Source organism: Odocoileus virginianus, chromosome 20 (assembly GCF_023699985.2).
Source record: "Odocoileus virginianus isolate 20LAN1187 ecotype Illinois chromosome 20, Ovbor_1.2, whole genome shotgun sequence".
NCBI classification, from domain to species: domain Eukaryota; kingdom Metazoa; phylum Chordata; class Mammalia; order Artiodactyla; family Cervidae; genus Odocoileus; species Odocoileus virginianus.
In genome coordinates, this window is record NC_069693.1 from 5991847 (window position 1) to 6016100 (window position 24254).

Genomic DNA, 24254 nt, shown 5'->3' on the forward strand with positions numbered 1-24254 from the left:
TTTGGAAAGAAATCTCTAACTTTCCAGGCGGGGTTAGGTGGTTTTTCTGAGCTCTCACAGAGCCTGAAGCCACCTCTACCGTGGTCCCTCCCTTGCTCAAAGCTCTCCTGAAGAAGTCTCTGCAGTGCTGAAACTGCTCTCTGTCCTGACCTGGATTTTGCTTTCATGGGTGTTTACATGTACAATAATTTATCCAGCTGATATTTGGGATTTGTCCATTTATCACTGTATGTCAGTTACAGCTCAATACAAAGTAAATAACCAAAAACAAGTAACAAAACATCCCCAAACCCCTGTCATCCTCAGGAGAAAACTCAACACTTCAGCCTGGCATTGAAGGGTCTGTTTTACTGTCTTCTAAGATCTAGCCATGGCAAATAGATGATCACTAAGAATTAGCTGAAGGAACAAATGGCACATCCTTTCCTGCTGGCTGTTGGCGACATCTGTGTTTGTGTGTGGGTATGCCTGGCCCACATCTTGTTCTCCCTCTTTCTGCCAGGAGTCTCCCAGCTGCCCTTGCAGTGAGGAGTGGTCATGCCGAACAGTTCTGGCCAACAAGGCAGAGTCTGCTGCTGGCTCTGGGAAAGCTATTGCTTTTCTTTATAAAAAGGAAGGGATGTGTCCCCTTCTCCCTGCAGACATCACTTATGAAGCTACAGTGTCATCTCCTGAGCACAAGGGAAGGGCCAAGAGAGGTAGAGAGAATTACAGCACTCTGCCCCAATGCTGTGGAGACTGAGCTGTGAGCTGACAGCTGCCCTTCTTCAGACTTGGTTTGTAAGAAAACTATAACCCCTAGTGTTTTGTTATCATTAAAAAACCAAGAGACTTCACATAAAAACCCAGTACAGGGGTGTGGCTCCTGGAGCACTGTATCTGGGGTCCCTGACAGCGGGATAATCCCAAGGCACAGTGGCACAACCATGAGAATAACAGTAGAAAGAGCCCCAGGAAGTCACCGAACTACGCACTGCTCTGCAGGGGTGGGGGCATGGCTCACACTGGAGGAGGCTGGAGGTAGCAGAGCTGGAGGTGGGGCCACGTGGGGGGCGGGGACTGGCTCAGCAGCGTGGCGGTGAACACCAGCAGCAGCAGCAGGCCCAGGAGTGGCACCGGGATCAGGAGGAGCCGGGCGACCCTGCAGGGAGGCAGCACAGTGCTTGGTGGTGCCCGCGGGAGCCTGTGGTGTCCCCGACGTCTGACCACCACCCTCCTTCTGGAGACGCTGTGGGGTGCACCTGAGCAGCTGGGGGCGCGGGGGGCACAGGCAGAGCTGGCCCCAGACCGGCCTCCTGACTGGGACCAGCTCCTTCACCACGGGCACCAGGGCTTGCTGCAGCTCTGGTTCTGAGGGGCTGCTAAGGAGAAAGGAAGGCAGGGCAATGGTGTTGGTCTTCTCCTCCGCCCCCAAGTCCCGTCCCAGGCCCCTGGGTCCTGCTACCTCTCAGGAGGGTTTCCGAGGATGTCTTCAGGGTGTGAGTCTCCTGGATGGATGGGGAGGTCCACCTGGAAGGACAAAGGAGACAAACCTGAGACCCCGAGGTCTCAGGTCAGCGCACTGGGCAGAAGTGAGTACATGGAAGGGGGCGGGACACAGAGGTTCAGTGTGAGAGCCTCCCCAAGACACGCTGCTGCACTGGGGGCCCAGCTCTGCCACTTCCCTGACACGTGTCACCTGCACATTGCCCCACATACTCAGGCCCCACTTTCTTCATCTGCCAGAGAGGGGTGATGACGACGCCCACCTCAAAGGGCTGAAGTGGAGAATGAAGGTGGGCAAAACCCAAACTATCAGGAGGTGGGCTTAGAACAATGCCTGGTGGACAGCACTCAATAACTATGTGAGCTACTCAATATTATTATTTCCATTTTCTGTCTGATTCTGGAAGTACCCAAGCTCCCTGAGGTCAAAGACTCTATCTCCTCCAAGAACCCAGCCCTGGGCTGGGCCTAGCTCAGCATGGACACTCCTTGGGTCCGTCTTCCTGCCCTGCACCAGGCCCAGCAGGTATTTTAAGATTAAAGCCTCCAATACTCCTTACTTTACTACCTCATCCCCCATGTTTCTCGTTTTTTCCCCTTGTGTCTCTCTGAAAGGTGTCCCCTCTGTAGAGCTCAGGCTTTCTCACGCATGCCTTTGGTCTGTGGACGATGACTACAGCAGTAACAATACAGTAATAAATGAGGAGTTCCAGCAACACCCCGGCCTCAGCCCGTCTCCACCACTGCCACCTACCATGTATCTGCTCTGTGCCAGGTACTTTATGACGCGATCTATAACCTTCACCCCCACCTGGGAGCTGGGTGAGATCGTTGTCACACTAGCAGTGAGGAAGCTGAGGTGGGCCCCAGTCTCCACGGATGGGAGTGTGGTACGGTGGGAAAGAGGTGGGCTTTGGGGTCAGGCTGCTCAGGAAGAGCATCTTGGTCAATGTGGACCCTGAAGAGTCCCAGGACCCCAGAACGGAAGCTGGCACACCTTTGGGCTTCTGACCTCACCACGTTTCTTTCCCTCCCTTCCTTTGCCGGAGAACCAGGATTGTCACCTGCCGCTTTGAGGAGCAAAGGAGCTGGTGTGTATGGTGCCGGGCAGGGCAGCTATGACAGGTGCGGTGCCCCAGGAGTTCTGGGCTGGCTGGGGAGGGTCTGGCTCTTCCGGAGTGTGGGCGCACATAAGTGTGCATTTCTGCAATCCAGGGGTGCAGCCACGTCTGTGGCGTAGAGGCTGCGGCCCAGTGTGCAGTGTTTGTGTGTGGGGTCCCCTGGTAACATTCTGGCTGCCCACTGGCCTGAAGCCTCCCTCTACAGCACCGTCTGCTCTCATTAGCTACAGTGAGGGCATTGTTAACTCTCGGCCAAACGATTTTTCTGTCTGCCTGGGGGTGTGGGCAGGGGCTGGGGAGGAGCTGTGACTACAGCAGCCTCATCTGAGGGCCTGGAGGGAATGGTGCTGGGAACTGCCTACCATGACCTGGATCTCTGCTCCGTCCTCTTCCTCTCTTCTGGGTAACCTGGGGCGACAAGAAAGTCACTGCAAGCATCTGTCTCCCCTGCCTGGCTCCCATTCACCAGCTGTGTGGCAGAACCTTTAAAGCAGGGGGCCTTCACATACATGGACCTGGAGGGTACCCTGGAGCCCCACGAGCAAACAGTTGTGTGTAGGTTAGCATCTGTATTTTTTCACCAAATTCTCCAGAGAGTCTGTGTGTGACCCCTAAAGGGTCAGGGGCCCCTCCACCTTATTGGCTTTCTCAGCTTCTCCTTTCCCAGCAGGTCCCCCAGGTGATCGGAGGCTTCCAGTTCTCAGACATCTCTGAGACCCTGCCCCCTGCCCCAGCTTCCTTCCTGGTGGGTTGGGCCATGCTCAGGGAGTCTGGGTCTCACTGGGTCTTCTTTGAGAACTGGGACTCCAGTTAAGGCTCTCCTGACTCCAGAAGTCAACTCTGTGGACCCTGCCCCCATCCCAAGTCATTTCTCTTAGGTGTGCAAGCCCCAGCCTCTGTGCCCGCTGGGATCACAGTTGCCTGAGTCCCTGAAACAGGCACTTCTCTGGGGACTCAGGACACAAGCTGCCCAACCCCAATGTTCCTTGGAGGCCAAGACATCTGCACCACCCATCACCACCTTCACTGGGGACCAGGGATCCAGTCATCCAGCCTTAGCTACCAGTTTCAGACCCAACACCCTCAGGATACAGCTGTTTCCTCAACTCCAATTCAGTAAGGCACCCAGGCTCACAGGGCTCCAGCCTTCGGTCCAGTCAGATCCCCAGCTGTCTGATCCCCTGGGATTTCCACGTGTTGGGGGGCCCGGCTCCTCTCAGCATCTGAGCCCTGGGCCACACACTCACCACTTCCCTCACTCCCAGCTTCCCACTCTGCAGCTCATCCTGCCCTCCCCCACCTCAGGAAGACTGGGATGCCCGGCCTCTCCACCAGCCCTGGGCCCCGCTGCTGCTCAGCGCTGTCTTCTTTCCATTCCCTGGTGATGCAGGGAGGGTCACAGCACCCGGGGGGGGGCCCCCCATCCCGCCCAATCTCAGCTTTCCCAGACAAGTCCAATTAGAGGCCGTGGCAGGCAGCCTCATTAGTTGTCACAGCCAGGAGCCTGAAAGAGGGGAGCGGGGAGAGAGAGCCCCTGCAGGAAGGCAGAGGCCCCGTGGAGGAGGGTGGGCCCAGACATCCGGTGCTTTCTACATCCTCGGAGGCTGCACATGAGCCTCCTAATGGTCAATTAACAATCATAAGGCAGGGGTTCTCCCCATCCCATCACAAAATAACTAAGCTGGGGTCTGAACCCAGGCTGTGTGGTTGCAGACACCCCAGGGTCTCCCAGCAGTCTGAGTGCTCTCCTGGGGCATAATCTGGGTCTCATTTGCCCCAGTGCTCCTTGGGGGCCTTGGAGAAGTGTGTTCAGTGACAGTGACTGAGTGACTAAGCTGTCCCATCTGCCTGACGACTGTCTTCTTGCCTAGGGTTCTCCTATACGAATACCACTCCCAGAGGACCCCGAGCAGGGCCTCCTTCAAGTCTTCCCCCCAGGCGGGATCAGGGGCTAGATGTCCTCCTGAACTATCAGCGTCTGGGGGTAAGGCTGGCCTGATTCATTCCCGTCTGCAGGCCCAGGGTCGCCTCTGTGCGAGCAAGGGGCCCACAGGTCACGCCTCTGTGTAAGCCTTGCTCGGGGCTCTTCCAGGCCTGTACTCCAGCCATCAGAGTCACCCTGGGGCAGAGGGACGGCTCAGGAAGGAGCAGTCTCCTTACCACGTCAATTGCTCCTCCCCTCCTTCCTGAGGGTGCGCTGACTCTCCCTGGAAGTTTCCCTGTGGGAAAGAAAAGCTTAGGTATCCTGGGCTTCACCACCTGCTTCTAAAACCTGCCCTTCTTCCGGGCTCCTCCTCGAGGGTGGCTCTACCTTCCCTCCAGGGGCAGAAGCCTGAAGCTGGACCAGGAGTTTTCCTTTAGGACCCCCTTTTCCTTTGCGACCAGCTCAGGTCCCCCCAAACCTCTCACACTCCCACAAGCCTCTCACTCTCATCTGGGCCCCAAAGAGGCTCAGCATTTCCCTTCCAACACCCTTCTCCTCCCAGGTTCCCAGTCGTGGGCACCCAGGTCCCCCTCCATTTTCTCTGGAGACATCCAGCCTTGCCTGTGGCCTCAACCACCAACTCGACACCTTTCTAAATGCGTCACTGAGCTCCACCCTTGTGTACCCACTGCCCCCAGGGCAGCATCCTCCATCCCTCAGGGTGCTCACCTTGGGGGTCACAAGGTGAGTTCAGCATCTGTCTGTCTACCCCTTTTTCCAGAACCCAGAGCCCTCAGCCCCCTGTTGGTGAGTGGGCAGCTCTGTCTCCCCTGGCTAATTCTCTCTGCCTGTCCCTTTTTCTCCATCCCAAGGCCCTGGCCTGGCTCCAGCTTCATCCTCTAACTCTGGACCACAGCCCCAGCCTCCTCCCTGGCCTCCCAGCTTCCCATGTGGCCCCAGAGGGATCTTTCTGTGCAGTCCATCCAGAGCTGACTTGCCCTTCCCCATGCACAGCCTCTCAGCCTCACTGGCAGGGAATTCCTTTTATGATCCGGCCTTACCTCATCTCTGGCCAGTCACCCCCAACTGCCCTCTACCCTCCAAACATGTTATGTGGTTTCACGCTCCCATGTCCTCACCACATACTGTTCCCACTGCCTGGAGGACCTCTCCTTTCTCACACCACTTAACTTCCCTCTTTTTTCTTCAAAATAAACTCAAGCGTCAGTTTCCCTGTGGTATCTCCTACTCCACACAGGCACTTCCTTCTCTGGGCTTCCCCAGGGCCCACCCCCCAACCCCCCAGCACACAGATCATCGTGCATTGGGATGGCCCATTTTCATGATCTCTCTATCAGATCCTGAGCCCCAAGGGGTCCCCAGGACCCAATGCAGGCAGTACAGAGGCCTGGCTCAGTTTTCCCCTCCAGGAGGCGTCTGAGAGCTCTCAGCAGAAGCTCTAATGCACACTTGCGGGGCTTCCCTGGTGGCTCAGCAGTAAAGACTCTGCCTGTCACTGCAGGAAACACGGGTTTGATCCCTGATCCGGGAAGATCCCACATATGGAGAAGCAACTAAACCCGTGTGCCGCAACTACTGAGCCTGTGCTCCAGAGCCTGAATGCTGCAACTATTGAAGCCTTCTTGCCCTTGAGCCCATGCTCCTCGACAAGAGAAACCACTGCAATGAGAAGCCTGCACACAGCAACTAGGGAGTAGCCCCCGCTTGCCTCAACTAGAGAAAAGCCCTCGCGGCAATGAAGCCCAGCACAGCCAAAATTAAATGTCATTGTTAAAATGTATGCTTCCCCTGAGGGATGCAGCTGTGCCCCCCACAAGCTGTGTGATCTCTCTCTGAGCCTCAGTTTCCCAAGAATAACAGGGTGAGGGATGAGGGTGCCTACGCCCCACGGAGAGAGTGGGAGAGGGCACTGAGGAATCCAACAGAAGATTCTTTCAACTCAGGGAAAAAGTGAACAGAGAAACTTTTTCTTTCAAGGGTGGTGAGCAGCTAGGAAGCAATATAATTTTCAAGACAATAAGCATTGTTTACAGAGCTTTTAGCAGTATTTTCTTTTAAGGAAAAAAAAAAATCCTCCTGTCACTAATAGATTACAAATCTCACTTTTCAACTGTGAACATTGAAGATGAGTTGTCTTCATTGTTTCAAATGAGGTTTGAAATATTGTTCAGGTAATTACAGAAGTCATAAAATGATGGCTATTATTGGATTCAGGGTTACATAGTGGGCTTGTTAAGTTTTTTCTTAAAGATGACTTATATTCAAAAGGTAAATGCTTAAAGTACCTACATGGTATCAGGAAGAAAAATTCACTTCCTTCCTTTCCACTGTAGTAACATTTTAAACAAGGTGATTCTAACAAGTGTTTTGGAAACAATCACCACCCCCACGCAGGTGGGCCTGACACCTCCAGAACACCCTAACCCACCACCAGCAGCAACTGACCATGCCCTGACTCTCACCCCACCCCAGTTCTCTGAAAAATGTGCATGTTTGCTTGGCTCAGTTCTACATCAGCAGGCCAGTCCCTGGAGGGCAGGGGTGGTGTCCTGTCTGGCCAGAGGCTCTGAGGCCAGCACCCAGAGGCCCTCAGTCCACACCTGCCCATAGGATGGGGAACAGTGCAGGCATCCTGGGCCCCACTCCCAGCCCCTGGACCCAGTGGTCTTCAGGACCCTCCCGTGCTCACCTGCTCCTCAGCTGGGGTTTCAGGAGGAAGTTCATCCTCCTCATCCGTCTCACTGACCACCTTCTCCCACGGCCACACTCCACACAGAGGGCTGGAGAGATCGACGGCTGTCTCCTCTCGTTTCTGAGGCCGGGGAGGGGCCGGTGAAGGCAGAAGGTCAGGGGTGGGATGGGGATGGGCTGAGGCAAGAGGATGGGGGGGGTTAGTGGTGTGAGGTGGGGACTGGGGTAGGGATGAGGTTAAGGATGAGGTGGTCCTGGGAGAACTGGGCCGGGGTGGAGTCAGGGCGGGGTCAGAGTTGCCGCTGGTGGTGGGTTAGGGTGTTCTCGGGGTGTCAGGCCCACCTGCTGAATGGCCTGGATCTCCACACCCAGCGACGGCGGCATTAGGTTGGTGCAGTCTGCTCTCCTCACCTGGGCTCCTTCGGATAGCCTGGCCACACAGTCAGGAGGGGGAAGGCTACCTCCATGCCCCCCAGCACCTGTCAGTCAGCCTATGCTGAGGCTACTGCCCTGCCCACCCTGGGGCTGGAGGCCATGGTGGGGGCTCCCTGGCCTTGGGCTCCCCTCCTGCTTCCACCTTCCCCGTTGTTCTACTCACTCATCCAGCCCCTCCTGGGTCTGACTCAGCTGCTCCTCCAGGTGGGAGATTTCCAGCCTCAGTTCCTGCAAAGGAAGGAGTGAGGGACCCCTGGCTCTGCCTTTTCCCCAGCCCCATGACTGAGCTCCTCCTCCAAGGTCAGGTCCACTCCTTTGACTTCTTTAGGATCCTCCAGACACACACAGACAAGGAGAGAAGGGGAAGAAACAGGAGCAGAAACTTAGGAAGGCAAAGAGAGGTAAAGAGCAACAGGAACCCAGAACGTAACCTATCAGTCAGGAACACTATGAAAAGGATAGCAGAGATGGAAACACATGGGAAAACAAGAGACTCTAAAGACAAGGGACAGAGAAAGGAGTCACCCCAGGAGACAGACGAACTGACCCAGAGAGAGGCAGACTGAAACTAGCCAGGCAGAGATACAGAAACAGCAGCAGGGGAGATGCTGTGAGATATCACTCACAGAGAACGAAAGTGGATGGGGGATGGAGATGTATAGAGAGAGGAAGGACAGAGGAAAAGTGAAAATGCAGAGAGACAGAGAGGGAGAGAGACACACAGTCAGTCAGCAGTGACGGTAGAAACAAGAGGTGGAGACTCGGAAAAAGATCATCAGACACAGGAGGCGGCAGGGCATCCCAGAGGTGGCCGAAGAGAAGCGGGGAGAGTGTGGCTGGGCCAGGGGTTTACCTGGGTTGTGGCTCTGTACTCCTCCAAGGTCTTGGTCAGGCTCTCCGCGTGGCGAGTGCGCTGGGAAAGCCCAAAGCTGACTGAGGCTGAGCTCAACCCACCAAAGACCCTGAGGTCAGGTCCGGGGGGAAGGGGAGTCGGATGGGTGGGATGGGCTTGGGATAAGAGCGAGACCTGAAGAGAGCATCAGCTTCCCTGGAAACCCTCTGACCTCTCTGGGCTGAGTCTCAAAGGATTAGAGCCTAGTATGCATGCATGGCTAAGTCACTTCAGTCATGTGGACCGTAGCCTGCCAGGCTCCTCTGTCCATGGGATTCTCCAGGCAAGAATACTGGAGTGGGTTGTCATGCTCTCCTTTAAAGGATCTTCCCAACCCAGGGACTGAATCTGCGTCTCTTATGTCTCCTGTATTGGCAGGCGGGATCTTTACTAGTGCCACCTGGGAAGCCCTAGAGCCAAGGAGGACTTTCCTTTGTGGACTCGGGGCAGGAGACACATCAAAGGCATGCTTCCCTCCAGCCCACTCACCTCGGAGAGGATTGCATCTCGCTGGCAAATGAGGCGTTCACACTCGTAGAGCTGCCGCTGCCAAGGAAGGAGCCTGTCCATCTGTCTGGTCTGCCCTCCCCGGCCTATCCCGCTCCCTGGAGCTCCTCTCCTCAACCTCCCTTCACATCTCTAGATGTCAGCTACACCGAGGGGGGCTTCAGTGAGCTGCCCACTGGCCCTGGGAACCTGAGGGCTTGAGTCAAGTCCCTGATCTCACCAGATCACAGAGGCTGAAACTGGTGAGGGTAAAAACGGGTCTCGGGGAGGTAGGAAATCGTCAAGCCACTAGAGAGGGGTGGCACCTTCAAGATGTCCTTCTCTGAGACCAGCTCCTCACTCCTCCTCTTCACTCCGTCCCGCTCGGCCAGGAGCTTCCCATTCTGGAAGAAGGGACCCTGGTCACGGTCACTTCAGCGAATGGCCATGTTAATATTCAGAGAAGACATGTGCTGAGCACCTGATGTGCATCAGGCCTCATGCTTGGCACTTTTTTTTTCTGAGCCTTTTAGATGAGGCTTTAATCCTCCTTCAATGGCAGCCTTTCTAAGGCTTTTTTTCACTTTTTATTTTGTATTGGGGCACAGCCGATTAACATCGCTGGGATAGTTCAGGTGAGCAGTGAAGGTGAACACCCATACACACGTATCCTCTCTCCCAAACTCCACCCCATCCAGGCTGTCACACAACACTCAGCAGAGTCCCACATGCAACAGCAGATCCTTGTTGGTTATCCACTTTAAATACAGCAGTGTGTACATGTCCATCCCAAACTCCCTTACTATCTCTTCCTCTATCTGTCCCCCTATTTCCCGTGCTCAGCACTTCCTAATGTTTCAGCCCATTTAATCCCTCCAACCATCCTATAGGATCTCAGCTCTGATTTGCAGATGAAAAAATAAAAACAGCTGCAAAAATGGAGATATGATAGGATGCATGTGAGGATTAAATGAACTAATAATTACTGCTAACATTTACGGAGCACCTTGCCGGTGTTAACTTACTGCTGTGCCCTCTTTTAAAGATAAAGAGGAGAGTTCCCTGGTGGTCTAGTGGTTAGGATTTGATGCTTCCACTACGGTGGCCTGGGTTCAGTCCCTGGTACAGGAACTGAGATCCTGCAAGCTGCGAGGTGTGGCCAAAATAGATAAAATAAAATAAAGATAAAAATAACTGACTCACAGAAAGACTGAGCAACTCTGCCCAGGTTATATAGGTGGGAATTCATGCAAATACATGTTTAGTATGTGTTAATGAACACAAACACATTTAGAACAATGCCTGGCATATACCAAAATTTGGTGTTATATTAAAAAGATATTTCTAAAACTTTGTATTATGAATTTTTAACACACAAAAGTAAAGCTAATAGTGTGATGAACCTGGAAATTCCCCAGTGGTCCAGTGGTTAAGACTGCACTTTCACTGCAAATGCTTGGGGTTCAATCCCTGGCTAGGGAACTAAGATCCCACAAGCCACTAGACTCAGCCAAAAAAAAAAAAAATTATGAACTCCCATTATTTGTCACCCAATTTCAGTAATTACATACATTTTTCCGGTTTGTTTCTTCTCTATTCACCAAGAGTATGCTTTGTTTAACCAGATTATTTTAAAGCAAATCCCAGGCTTATTTCACCTGTAACTACTCCAGCATTTGTGTCCTCCAGACTTTTCCTTTAGTAAAACCACAATGCAATGATCACTCTTAACAAAGTCAGTAATAATTCCTTCGTATCATCGCACACCCAGTGCTCTTTTTCGGTTTTGGTTGTCTCACAAATGTTTTTTTCACATTTAGTTTGTTTGAATGAAGATCCAAACAAGGTCCACCATGGCTTTTAGTTGAAATGTCTCATTTCACCTGGCAGTGTTTTCCTCCACCCTCCCAATCCGGGCATTTTTCCAGGCCCTTCATTTGTAGAAGAAACCAGGTTATTTTTCCTGTAGAACTGCTTTACTGTGTTCTTGTTTCCTGTGCAGGACCTTTTTCATGTTCCTCCCGCCTCATTATTTTCTATAAACTGGTGGATAGATCCAGGGCCTTGTTAAGATTTTTGTTCAATATTTCGGCAGGAAGATTTCATGGGTGCTACTCTGCTATCTTTGTCAGTCAAAGCTATGGTTTTTCTAAAAGTCATGTATGGATGTGAGAGTTGGACCAGAAGGAAGGCTGAGTGCTGAAGAATCGATGCTTTTGAGTTGTGGTGCTGGAGATCTCGAGAATCCCTTGGACTGCAAGGAGACCAAACCAGTCAGTTCTGAAGGAAATCAATCCTGAATGTTAATTGGAAGGAATGGTGCTGAAGCTGAACCTCCAATACTTTGGCCACTTGATGCAAAGAGCCCACTCACTGGAAAAAACCCCAATGCTTGGAAAGATTGAAGGCAAAATGAGAAGAGGGGGCAGAGGATGACATGGTTAGATAGCATCACCGACTCAATGCATGTGAATCTGAACACAGTCTGGGAAAACAGTGGAGGACAGAGGAGCCTGGCGTGATGCAATAATGCAGTCACAAAGAGTCAGACATGACTTAGCAATTGAACAACGATATTCAACATCATTGAACAATAATGGCACAACAATAACAATGCCAACAATAATGGCACATCTGCATCACATGTGCCTTTCAGGAAGAATGTAAAGTCTGGCTGTCCCAACTATTCATGTTTACACTGTCATTATCCCCAATTTTACAGAAGAAATTAAGGAGTGTAGGGGCTAAGAAACTTGACCAAGTTCACATGGACAGTAAGGTCAAACTCAAGTCTGATTCCAAATCCTGCACTTTTAGCTCTCACTCTCCTCTAGAGCTTGGGTGAGAATGGGGAACCAGCTTCACCCCTCATCTCAAGTTGCTCATCACTAGAAGTGGAGACCGACAAGAAACATAAGATAATAATGCCTGAGGTAGACTCTGATGAGGCCTAGGACCTGGACCTTGTGGGCTCCCACAACCTCCTTGCAAAAACCTTCTGGGGGCTTTTCAAGGAGGTTGTGCTGAGGCTGAGTCCTTAAGGGAGAGGATAGTTATCTGGGAAAACAGAGGGCAGCTCACACCAGCCAAAAAATGGGACCTGAGAATAAAATGGACCAAGTTCTAGCCTAGAGCTTCCAGGCACCAAAAGCCTAGCAAGCTGCACTGAGTTTCTCTCCTTGTTTTTTTTTCTTTTTTAAAATATTTATTGTTTTTTGGCTGTAGTGGGTCTCCAGTGCTGCGTGCCAGCTTTCTCTAGCTGCAGTGTGTGGGTCTCTCATTGCAGTGGCTTCTCTCGTGTGGAGCACAGGCTCTAGGTGTGCGGGTTTCCAGGGCTGCAGTCAGTATGTGGGCTCGGCAGTTGCGGCTTGCAGGCTCTCGAGTGTGGGCTCAGCAGTTGTGGTGCAGGGGCTTAGCTGCCTGGAGACATGGGGAATCTTCCCAGACCAGGAATCCCCTGCATTTCAAGGTGGATTCTTAACCACAGGAAGCCCTGCACTGAGTTTCCATACGGGGAAAGCACAGAGGCAGTCAACCTTCCTTGGCCACACCCCTCCCTCTGGTGCCCCTGGGGAAATCAAGGCCAGCTCTTCCCTCACCCCAGCGCAGCTCAGCTCCTAGTCCTCCGTCAGCTGCCCTCCTCTCTGTGTCTCAGCGGGGCTGGGCTGCCAGGTGAAGGGCGGAGGAAGGACGGGGCCAGGAATGCTGTGTCAACATCTGCCCACCTGGCTGGGATTTGCAGGCTGGATCCTGGGCCGCTAGGCAGGGAACCTGGCTACTCAGCTGCTCCGGCTTCTTCTGCAGTAACCTGAGCCCCGCCTGCTCTGTGGGGTCTGTAGGAAAGCTGAGTGTCTGAGTGTCCCTTACTCCAACATTATTCTGCTGTAACTTGAGAACTCGATCTATAGATGCTCTGTAGGCAAGCTGCTGAGAGGGGAAAGGTAGGGGGAGGGAGCCAAGAATAGCTGATTTATCGAGCATCGAGCATCGAGGATGTCCCAGGCGCTGCTCAGAGCACTTGATCTGGCAGCAGGCCTTCTGGGCTAGAAGGAGAGACCACCGCTGACTGCCATTTGCCCTGCTTTCCTGGGGGGTCCACTCGCCACGGGGGTGGGGGAGAGGGGGTCCCAGCCCCAGGCTTAGAGGTGAATCAAGATGGAAATCTTAGCAGATTCCGGACACCCGGCTGGTCAGCTAACCCAGAGGCCATTCTCACTGCCTCTTACTCGCTTGCCTCCCATTGCAGAGGCAGAGGAAGGTCAGATATTATCCCAGCCTCTCTTGTCACGTGATCCAGTGAGATGTAAGAGAAGTCTCTTGCTGCAGGGGTGGAGTTGGCAGTGCTCCGGGAAAAACTCCTTCTGATGAAAAGAGAGAGCCACGAGAGGAGCATTTGTCCCTCTTTGTCCTGCTCTGAGTGAGAACATGATGTCTGGAGCTGTTGCAGCCATCTGGGATCCTGAGGCCACAGGCAGAAAAACAAGCCAAAAAGCTGCCAGACTAGCCCAGAACCTTCAAAACCTCTTGTCAGTTAATGTTCTTCATATTGAAGCTGCAATTTTTTTGCCGTTTTCTTCCCCGGAGCTCAAAGTAGTCCAGACCTATCAGTGGCTGTGTTACCCATGCCAGGGAGTGGTTTGGGCATAATCATTTACTGTCTTCTTGGCCAATGAGATATAAGAGGGAGGCCCCATCATGGGGCTTCAGGGAAAGTTTCTTCTTGTTCTTTTTTTCTTTTAAATTTTCAAGTTTTTTGTGGGATCTTAGTTCCCCAACCAGGGATTGAAACCATGTCCCCTGAATTACAAGTGCATAGTCTTAACCACTGAACTGCCAGGGAAGTCCCTCTCCTTACTCTTAAAAAAAAATGTTCTGGAAGGAAGAGTCACATCCTGCCTGCAGCCCATGCTTCACACCATGGCAGCTGTCCTGCCCTAACAGAGAGAATTTTATGAAACAGCCAGGAAACAATAGTGAAATACTTTTTGGTTTGAATGTAAAAGCCGTACTACAGATATAGGACAAAGAGATTTGGGGGAACTAATGAACAGATAACAGATGGAATGAGTACCACTGCTTGGACGGGCCAGACATTCTCAGGGCTGGGGGAGGAGCTCAGGAGAGTCAAAGAAGAGGAAAACAGGGAAAATGCCTTCAGGCCAGCCCCAAGCAAAGGGTTAGAGGGCTGGAGAGGAGGATGCATATAGTTGAACCACAGAACCTCTGGGACATCTGAGAATCTGAGAGAGGGGTTTCCGAGCTCAGTCTGTGAACCAGCAATGTACATGAGTAACAAAATAGAGGTGGTGGTGTGAGGAGTTAAAGCCTAGAAGGCCCAGTGAGGCCCAGAAAAAGTCACAAGAAAGCAATTAAACCTCCTCTGTGCCCCCACAAGGGTGTGGAGAACCCCCAGGGGTATTCCTGGGTCGTGGGGTCCAAACGAGGGCCACCACCATCCCATGCAGTTAGGACGGTACACCCAGAGACCAGAAGGCAATGTCAGCCTCCCACTGGATGCCTGCACGCAGTGGTGACTAAGGCTGAGGACCAGATGGGACAAAGAGCATCAATCTTGTGACCAGCAGAGAGAACAGACATTGAGTGAGGAGCATTGAGACGCTGCGTGGGTTTCCAGCAGCTTAGATGCCACCTTGTGTGTGGGGTTTATTTCCCCCTAAAAGGACTAAGTGGACCCAGAATTAACGTAAGATAATGTTTTCTGTCTCGGATAGAATGAGGCTTGAATCAGACCTGAGGTTGGACTGGGCCTGTTCATGTTATGTGTGAGATTCTGGGGTAACAGTGGCCATTTAATTCCCACAACAATCCTAATGAACAGATACCCTTGTCCCCTGTTCTTACAGAATGAACCTATGGCTTGGGAAGGGGAGGTCACTGGCCTACAGGTTGTCTGTTGTGCAAGTGGCAGAGATGGAATTTGAATCAGGGTTCACTATAAGGCCTGTTTTCTTCCCATCATAAAAAAGTACTAATACATGAACAATAACAGCTAACCTCTAGTGAGCTCTTCCCATGTGTAATGCCTTGTGCCTAGGGCTTTACAAGAATCCCCTTGTTTAAATTTCACACAATCCAACCAGGGAGGTTCTGTTATTTTGCCCTTTATCACAGATGAGGACACTGACGCAGACAGAGAGGTGGACTGGCCCAGGCTTATGTCGGCAGCCTCACTAAAGCCAGGAGTCAGCCCCGTGCCCCACACTCTTATTGGCTGTAGCAGTCCTCACATGTAGCCACATGACCTTCAGGGACATTCACACATTACTGGGATCCTGGGGTCTCCCTGACCAGACTGAAGGGTGTTTGGCTGAGGTGGCAGTGGGCAGGGAGATCCTGAGGACCGGGGAAGGGGTGGGAGGGGGTGCTGTGCCTCAGCTCACCTCTTCCTGCAGAGTCTCCATCTCGGCCACCAGACGCTGCTGCTCCTTCTCCTGACCAAGCCCAGAGAGAGAACAAAGGCTTCTTTTTGGGCCCTTCTGCCCCCACGCTGCCCTTCTTCCACCCCTGGGAGCATGACTCAGGTTGGGTCATGGAGGAGCAGGGCTGGGGGAACGGGCCTGAGGAGCCCTGCTGGCTCCTGCTGTCCCCCTTTGACATGAGAGGGATGGCAAGCATCCGACTCAAAGTCTGGGGTGAGCAGGAAGAGGACTGAGGGAGGAAGCCCGGGTGACCTTTGCCCTTTCCCATTCTGTAGTCAGGCTCTGTTGCTCAGACTCCAAGAAAGTGCGAGGAAGAGAGCAACTCTGCACCCCTTGCCTGAAACCCACCGTGTACCGGGCCTGGGCCAGAAGGCTGTGGTTCTGTTCCTCCAGGCTCTTGGCCAGAGTCTTCAGGTCCTCCAGCTCCTCATCCACGCCCCTGGCAAACTGCAGAGCCTGCTGGGTACTGGTGGGGGCAGGGAGGAGGGCCACAGGAGAGAGAGGAAGACAGAGGTCACAGAGGTGGACCCCCTCAGAGCAACAGAGAAATCTCAGAGACCTGGAGAAGAGGGGGACAGAGACCCAAGGAGAAAAGGAAGGAAAGAGACAGAGTGGGCGACAGAGACCCAGTTTCTGCCTCAAATAACAAAGAAAGTGGGAGGGAACCTGGGCCTGTGGGCAGGTGGGACTGGGAGGGTGCAGGAGGGTGGACGCGGGCCCAGCCTACCTGCGGAGCTGCTTACGCAGGGCTGAGATCTCCTCCCCGAGGCGAGCGGACCCCTCCTCGGCTGTCTCCACGCTGCGCTGCAGTTTGGCATTCTCCCCAGCCAGCCTGCGGTTGCTGAGCTCCAAGTCCTCCAGGCTGCTCAGCAGGTCGGCCGTGGCGGGCCTGGGGGCAGGGAAGGGGCAGGGTCACTGTCCGCAGCCCTGGCCTCCGTTCCCCAAGTTGGGTAGGTGTCGGTGGCGGGGAGATGTGGCTCCTCCAGACAATCAGGAGACAGTCCTCTTCTCCCTGAGCTATTAGCCCAACCTGCTTCCCTCACCCACTCCCTGGAGGACCCTAGGCCCTAGGCCAGGCCCTGGGCCCTAGGCCGCTGGAGGGCATGGGCAGGGGAAGGGCAGGGAGGGGCTGAGGATAGATACAATTCAGGTCTGGGGTCTTCGCCTCCGAAGCTCTCCAGATTGGCCGGATCCTCAACTTCTGGGCATCCTGGAGGGAGACAGAGGGTAGTGGGCTCCCGGGTGACCTGAGATGTTAGTGAGCCCTGGACTCTGACCTTGATCCTCCTTTGGCTCCCAGCCGCGCATTCTCTCTGGGTGATCCCACCTGCTCCTGGGGCTGCACTTATACCACCATCCACAAAGCCTCTTGTTCATGGGCACCTTGAGCTCAGGCTAATTACCCTGGGGGGTCCAACCACGCCACATGCATCACGCCTGACCCTGGGCAGCAGCTCAGTTGCCCTGAACTTTGTCTCTCCTCTCAGTTCCTCCATTTACTCACCGAGCCCCTGGGCCGTCCTGGCTCTCTCCCACCTCCTGCCTTGTGCCTTCTTCCCCTGGACCCTCACCCCAGCCTCCGCCCTGGCCTCCAGCCTCTCCCTCCTGTCCTTTCCCCATTCAGCCTCAAAGGGGTCTTTCCTCCACCAGAGCTAACATCTCCTCCCCTTCTCATAACCCTCCCCTGACTGCCTCCAAGCAAGTTTGGAGGAGGTTCAAGAGAATGTCAAGAAAGCTCTATTTTTTGGTTTTTGTTTTTATAAGGCTGGAGAAATAACACCAGTAACACCAGCATTTTTTTATGGAGCAGCTCCTGTGTTGAAGGCTTTAGGGTAGAATGGCGAGCAAATCAACTGACAAAACAACTGGGCAGGTAATGAGTCATAATCAGATTTTTACAGGGAAGGGATGCAGGTCTGTGCTGAGGATGCTGGAGAGGAAGGGACCTTCACTTGCAGCATCCCAGGCCTCCCCCCGCAGGGCTTCCCGACCCTGAGTGAAAGATGAGGGAAGACATGGAAAGTTTAGGCTGAGAAAACAGCCTGAGCCCAGGCCAGGCGGGAGGTGGGGACAAGACCAGAGGGACAGAGGATGTAGGAACTAGAGTGCAGGGAGGGGTGATGATGGTGAAAGTTGAGAGGGGCCTTTGGACAGGGCTGGTGTCAGGAGGAGGAGTTGAAAACAACCAGTGAGGCGAAAAAAAGCAAACCCCAAAGCTCAGGGCAGGTGGGGAGGCAGTCACGAAGGTGCCTAGAAAGCCAGGTTAGAACAAACGTCCCTGGGGTCCAGCCCTGTCCCCCGCTCTGCCCCCATGGGAAGTGCCCCCACTGTCTGACCCTGGGCCTGCCTGCTTCATTCTATATATAGCACTCTCACCAGATGGCAGCTGCCGGGAGGCCAGGGCTCCCCCGAAGGCCGCCTCCTCTTCCAGCTCTGATCCCCTGGATCAAAGGCACGAGGCTTAGTGCCCCTGCAGCCCCCAGTCCTGAGCAGCCACTGACTGGGCTGCGGGCGATGGCAGGAGGGGCCGGCTCAGGTGAGAGCAAGCACCACGGGGAGGAGGGGAGGAGGGTGAGGCCAGATGGCCAGTGCCTGGGGCCAGATGGAAAAGCAGGAGGGGCAAGGACTGCGCTTGGAGGAGGGATGGGGAGGGGCCTCTGTCAGCCCCTCAACATCCCCCTTCTCCTCTCTCCAGCCCCTTTTATTTCTGCCCTCAGCCTCCCTGTGCCTCCCCATCCCAGGCACTCTGTCCTCGGGCCCTCCTCCCACCCCGACCTCGTCGCTACTTTTCTCTCTTCTCAGCCTCCTTCCAACCACAGCAGGTCCCTGTGTCCAAAGGGTGCTGGCTGCGGTAAGCAGGTATGAGGTTAGAGCTCAGGAAAGGTTTTCGGAGAGGGGTGGGGTGGGGGATGGAGGTGCGGGGACCCACCCATCCAGCTGACAGGCAGTGATCCAGTCCCGCATGACCACCAGGAAGGTGTCCAAGTCCACGGTGGCCTGAGGGCCCTCCCCATTGGGGTCCAGGCTGCAGGCCAGTGTTTGGAGGCGAGCATCCTGGGGACCCCGTCCAGTCACGGCCTCCAGGTAGGCTAGGAGATGGCTCACAGCCACAGTGCCTGGGGACAGAGAGGCTGTGAGGGAAGCTGGGGCAGGAGAGGGGTTAAGAGGTGTGGACCACTGGCTGGGCTGGTGGCACCCCTGCACTGTGGCCTTTGGGCAACTCCTTTCTCTTCCCCAAGTCAACGTTGTCACCTGGAAACGGGGCCCAGTCATCTGCACCTCAGAGCTGGACCAAAGAGGACCAGCTGAGCCCCACCAGGCCCACAGTGGCTGCCCTTCCCCCCTCTCCCAGGCTCCAAAGCCCTGCCTTCCTCTGCTAACCCTCCTCCCCCAAGTTTCCTCCCCTCACCATCCCCTATCCATTTCCTTTCTGAAGCTTCCCACAGTCACCCACATCAGCCCAACCCATCCCTCTCTTTGTGGCTCCCCAATTCCCAGCCCCCCAACTCCATCCCTTATTATGCCTTGACTCTCTGACCTGTTCTCTGGGGGTCACAAGCTTCAAACGTGGAGTTGAGTATTTGCTCCTCTAAGCTGAGCGGTGTCTCCAGGTTCCCATCCTCTGCCTGGTCCCAGAGGTACACTAAGGAGACAAGAGGGCCAGCTCATCTGTGAGGAGGGGGGATGATGAACAATAAAGAGGGGTGACCCTGGTTCCGGGCTCCTGTAGAGGGGAAGGAATTCATTCCAAGCTGCCTGGGGTTTGGGCTGGTGGGGGCCACAAGGTGAGGGTCTTTGAGTCACCTTCCCCATCCCCCTATTTGGGAATGTGGGCCCCCCCATCTTTTAGGCCAGGAAGTGGCCCCCTGCTGTCTAATCCTTTGTGTCCAATCGGCTCAGAAGCCCACAATACCGAACAAACTCTTATAGCCTTTTTTCCTCTCTTCCCTGGCTTAGAGGGGGCGAGGGGCAGAGGAGGGTGAAGAAGAGAGGATTCTGGGAGAAGTGGAGGGTGAAGGGGGCCCAGGAGCCAGGAACAATCCGATAACACGCGGGCAGCCTGGATCGATCCTGCCTGCCCACAGCATCTCCGGTCTCCCAGCCCGCCTCAGGGCTGGGTCTCTCCTCCCCACATCCCTGAGGCTGGCTGGCGTCATCAGCGCCCACGGGCTGGGGCCTGAAACAAAGGGGGATGGGACAATCCACGCAGGGTGAGTGGTAGGGGAGTGGTTCGGATCTCACGAGTTCCAGCTACAGGACTGTGGGCAAGTCTCTTTTCCTTTTGGAGCCTCAGTTTTCCCACCGGTAAAACGGGTGGATAGGGTGATCCTCCCCCTCCCTGAGGTTGGGAGGGTGAGGTCTGTGTAAGTGAAGAGCACCTCCTGCTTCCCACCTCTGCACAATGTGAACATCCTGGGGTCTGTCTGCCGCTGTAGCCACTGTGCCCACACAGAGAAGCACTCAAAAATGCTCCAAGATATAGAATGAGCCTATATATTCTCCACCCCTGGACCCACTGGATCTTTCTCAGGGCTGAAAGTGACTGTTGAAGCTCCCTGCCCTGCCCCTGAACAGCTGGGTATAGCAGAGGGCCGAGTGCAGGCTCCAAGGTCTGGCAGACTCAAGCGCAACCTGGCAAGGGACTCAGTCTCTCTGAGCCTCAGCTTCTTCCTCTGGAAAATGGGTGGGTGGGTGAGTGGGGGTTACTTCCCTCCTAGAGAAGAGATAAGATATTAATAAAATCTGGAAGCTCAATAATAAAACTGAACATTTATTCAGCATTTACTAGGAGCCAAGCCTCTTCTGAGCATTTGACATGAACCACAGTGGCTGCTATGATTAGCCCGTTTACAAGCTAGGATACTTAGGCACAGACAAGTGGGAAACTTGCCCAAGGTCACATGTTCAACATTCGATTGCCATTTCTCATCCCACTAACTCTTCAAGGGTTCTCTGTATTGAGCTAAAAATTCAGCCCCTTCGGGTTTGAACTTCAGCTTTGAGGGAAAGGGAGCAGGACCTACAGTTAGGGGAGACATGGTGCCCCCCTACATTATGCAGGAGGACCCTGCGGCCCAGTGAGGTCACCCAGGACTGCCTGGCTCCAGATGTCGTGGGGTCTGAGGAGCTGCATGGATCTACAGCGCAGATGTGACCCTCAGCCTCCCGGGGCCCCTCAGGAAGATGTCGCTCTGCTTCTCTCCTGTTCTCTTTCCTTCCTCAGTGTCTCTACCTGTCTGTCTGTCCTGTTCTTTCTCCAGTTTTGTCTCCGACTCTTTCCATCCTCCTCCCCATCTCTTTGGCCCTCAAGTCCCACCCGCCTGTCTCCATGTCCTCCACCCCCATCTTCTTCTCGGTCTCTGTGCTTCTTCTCCCGTAACTCGGCGACTCTCCACTCTCCAAGGCTTCTCTCTCCTTCCTCCGCTGTCACTTTCTCTCTCTCTTCATCCCCTGCTTTCCTCAGTCTCCATCTCTCCTGGGTGTGTCCCTCCCTTTCCTCTGGGAGTCTCCCAAAGCTGGCCACAGGTTCCTCAGTGGCCGCACGCCCTCTGCTGGTGCACATGAAGTTTACACATTCAGATGCTGGTCACTTGGTCAGCCTGCCCAGGTGTCTCTGCCTTCTGCCTTCCTACCTGGCAAGCTTCCTGAGGCCAGAGAGAAAAGACACTGGCTTTGAGGCTGGATGCTAGGAGCCTCTAAGAAAGGGGCTGTGTCTCTCCTCTAGGGTGGGAGTCTCCCTTGGGCTCTCTCACTGTTTAATAGATGAGTTGCAGAAAGGACAACCCAACATCTTCCTCCTGAAGCTACTTTCACACCCATTTGGTCTGTGTCCATCTGATCATTCAAAAGTTAGTAACTGGGTTCCTATTATATGTCAGGCATTGCTCCTGGGCAACACGATCAGCAGGACAGCTGATGGCCACAGTGATTCTTGAGACCGGAACTGTGGTGAGAGTGAGATGAGATGCTCTATTGGTATAAAGTGGCTTCCCAGGTGGCTCAGTGGGTAAAGAATCCGCTTGCAATGCAGGGGACACAAGAGATGCGGGTTCGATTCCTGGGTCAGGAAGATCCCCTAGAGGAGGGCATGGCAACCCACTCCAGTATTCTAGCCTGGAGAATCCCATGGACAGAGGAGCCTGGTGGGCTACAGTCCACAGGGTTGCAAAGAGTCAGACACGACTGAAGTGACTGAGCATGCACACACTCATGTTAGTGTAAAGTTAGTGTAAAGCCAGATGTTGAAGACTTAGTATAAAAAAAGAACAACTTCAGTACATTTTTCTATTGATTGTATGCTGAAAGGACACTGTTTTAGATGTATTAGGTTAAATCATACTATGATTGCCATCCCTTTTGTCTGTTTCTTTTTTCTTTTTAATTCAGTGTGGCTACTAACAAAATTTAAAATTATGTGTGTGTGTGTATGTATATATATATATATGGTTTGCATGTTGGCCAATGCTGCTCCAGGGACTGGGTATACTGAATGAATAAAACGGAGCTTGCCCTGTGGAGCTCACGTTCTAGTCAGAGAGACAGAGTCTAAACAGACAGATGAAGAGACGTCAGTCCTCTGAAGAAAAGTAATGAAGGAAAGGGGAGAGAGAGAAACAGGGCAGCTCCTTTACAGAAAGCAGAGATCTGCAAGAAGTGACCGTAAGTCTGTAGGTCACTGAAGGAGGCGCTGCAGACAGCGGGCACATGCGTATAGAGGTTTCTACTCCTGCAGCTTGGCCTCCCCAAAAGACAGGTTGGCACACAGCAGGCACTTCATCAAGGATCATTCTCTGCATCCCACCCTGCCTCAAAGTGTAGGCTCAGCCACCCCAAGCCAGCTCTTCCAAGTCCCTGAGTCAGAACCTGGTGCCCTGTTCACCCACTGCTCCCTCCCCACCCTCCCATGGGACAAACAGGGGCCCAGTCACTTACTTTTTGCAGCGGGGCCACCTGCCTGGCCCTCTGGCATGTCCATGGGCCACCCTGGCTGCTCTGCAGCTGCTGGGGAAGCTAACAGCTCCCCTCCGTCACTGGAAGGGACCAAAAAGGGACTGACTGCTCCTCAAGCTCCTAGAAGGACAAACAGGGGAATGGCCTCCTCAACCAGCCACCCGAGGGTGGGGACCAGCCCTGCCCCTCCTGTGCCCCAGGCCGTTCTGGGTTCTCAGAACCTGTTTGCCCATCCCTGCCTCGACCAGAGCAGCTTTCGTTCAGACCTGCTTTATGGATTGGAGGTGTGGGCTGGGAAAATGGGGGCCTAAAGAGTGGGCGGCAGAGATCAAAGCGGGCTGGTGGGTGGGGGTTATTCCCTCCTGCCACTCTTCTTCCCCAGTTTGTCAAGTTCCCCAGCCCTGTCCCTCCTGCCCTATGATTCTCCTTTGTCCCCTCCTCTCTTTTCCTACAGCTCTGGGTCAGGCCTCAACCTTCCCTCCTGAATCCTTGACCCAGCCTCTTCCTCAGCCTCCTGCCTCCAGTCTCCCGCTCCAGTCCATCCTGCCAAGAGAGTCGAGACCTTGGACTTGATATTGAAGGCCCGGCTTGACCTGATCCCACCTGCCTCCCCCACCCTCAAACCCACTTGCAACCCTGAACCCTGTGCTGTTGCCCAAACTGGGCGGGCTCTTCCCACCTCCAGGTCTCTGACTGGGGGACATCCTTCTTGCCTGCCCTTCCTGTCTTGGCTCCCACATCCCCTCCTTCGGAAACCGTTTCTGGGCTAGGTGATGTCCCTGGGCTCCCACACCGCCCTGGGCTACTTACATTCTCGCCCATCAGCCTGTATTTGGAACTGTTGGCCTTCTGCTTGAGTTTGAACCCCATCTTTCTCCTGTTTTCAGCCCTCCCATGGTTCCCCAGTAACCTCAGGCCTAAGTTCCCAGCCTCTTGGGCTGGTGTGGCACCGAGTGGTTCCTACAACTCCTGGCTTCTTGTCATTTTTCTCTACCCTGGCCAACCTCCAGGTCCCTCACGGGCCAGGGGGACTCAGCATCTTTCCTGGTTCTCCCAGGCCCAGGCTCCCAGCTCCTCTGGGGAGCCTCCCCTGAGTCCTGGGAGCAGTTAGAGTCTCTGACAGTCTCTGAGGGAGAAGTTTGACGGCATTGCTAGAAGATTCTGACAAGATTTCAGGGGTCATCTACGAGATTTCCTGAAGGGTTCCTTTCAGTATCTCTGAGGAAGTCTGGTCAGGATTTTAAGACTTTTAACAAGACTTGGAAGGCCCTGATACTGGGGACTCTCCCCTAGGATTTGGGGTCTTGCCAGAATTTCGGGAGGGAGGGGCTCTGACACGGCTATTCTGGGGAGCCTCGCCACGGCCTGGGCGCACCTGGAGCCACGTCGCAGTGTTCCAGTCTCGGGACACAACTGAGGGGCACGAACGACAAACGACAGTTGGGTCCTCAGGAGACGCGCGTGCGCTGTTCCCACCGGAAAAAGAAAGGTGCCGGGGCTGGACCGGGACGGCACGAGGAGTCTAGGCCACGCCCCCCCCGGGCTCCTCCCCGGGACGCAGGCGCACACCGAGACAGGGCGCTCTCCTGTCGCTATGGTTACCCATGAGACCGCGCATGCGTAGGACTGCCCGGGCGCGCCCCCAGCCTGGTGAAGCGGGCGCATGCGCACTGGCTGAGTCGATAAAGGCTGAAGGGATTAAGGCTGCTGGATGGAAGTGCCCAAGACTGGGGTCTTCTCCGCGGCCTCAAGCTTGGGTGAAGTGGGAAGCAAGGGAAGTTTGGCCTGAGGGACCCTTTGTCCCCCCC

General features: G+C 54.2%; 1 protein-coding gene across 8 annotated transcripts; it reads right to left on the bottom strand.

The window, feature by feature from the left end:
- Nucleotides 1–203: 203 nt before the first annotated feature.
- KASH5 (KASH domain containing 5) lies at nucleotides 204–24254 on the bottom strand. Of its 8 annotated transcripts, none has more exons than XM_070450526.1 (22): nucleotides 24016–24254; nucleotides 23822–23912; nucleotides 22429–22526; nucleotides 19034–19138; nucleotides 18425–18611; nucleotides 18282–18341; nucleotides 17872–17936; nucleotides 16639–16705; nucleotides 16223–16384; nucleotides 15844–15961; nucleotides 15457–15507; nucleotides 9382–9459; nucleotides 9059–9115; nucleotides 8531–8590; nucleotides 7841–7905; nucleotides 7585–7672; nucleotides 7241–7363; nucleotides 4767–4825; nucleotides 2969–3014; nucleotides 1445–1509; nucleotides 1242–1358; nucleotides 204–1141 (listed from the first exon to the last, which is right to left on the bottom strand). In XM_070450526.1, exons 1-22 carry the CDS (start codon nucleotides 24062–24064, stop codon nucleotides 1000–1002), a joined length of 1953 nt encoding a protein of 650 aa, XP_070306627.1. In that variant the 5' UTR covers nucleotides 24065–24254; the 3' UTR covers nucleotides 204–999. The 8 variants fall into 8 exon arrangements, with proteins under 8 accessions (XP_070306627.1, XP_070306626.1, XP_020741272.2 ...); XM_070450525.1 differs by having other exon boundaries at nucleotides 1242–1361; XM_020885613.2 differs by lacking the exon at nucleotides 18282–18341.

Excerpts from the sequence above, each read along its gene's own strand:
- KASH5 (XM_070450525.1), bottom strand. The coding sequence starts at position 24,064 with ATGCGCGGTCTCATGGGTAACCATAGCGACAGGAGAGCGCCCTGTCTC. Across the intron at positions 16,385-16,638 it reads GAAGACCCCAGACCTGAATT|GCCCGCCACGGCCGACCTGC; the intron begins GTATCTATCCTC and ends CCCTGCCCCCAG. Across the intron at positions 1,142-1,241 it reads CCGCGCCCCCAGCTGCTCAG|GGTCGCCCGGCTCCTCCTGA; the intron begins GTGCACCCCACA and ends GCCTCCCTGCAG.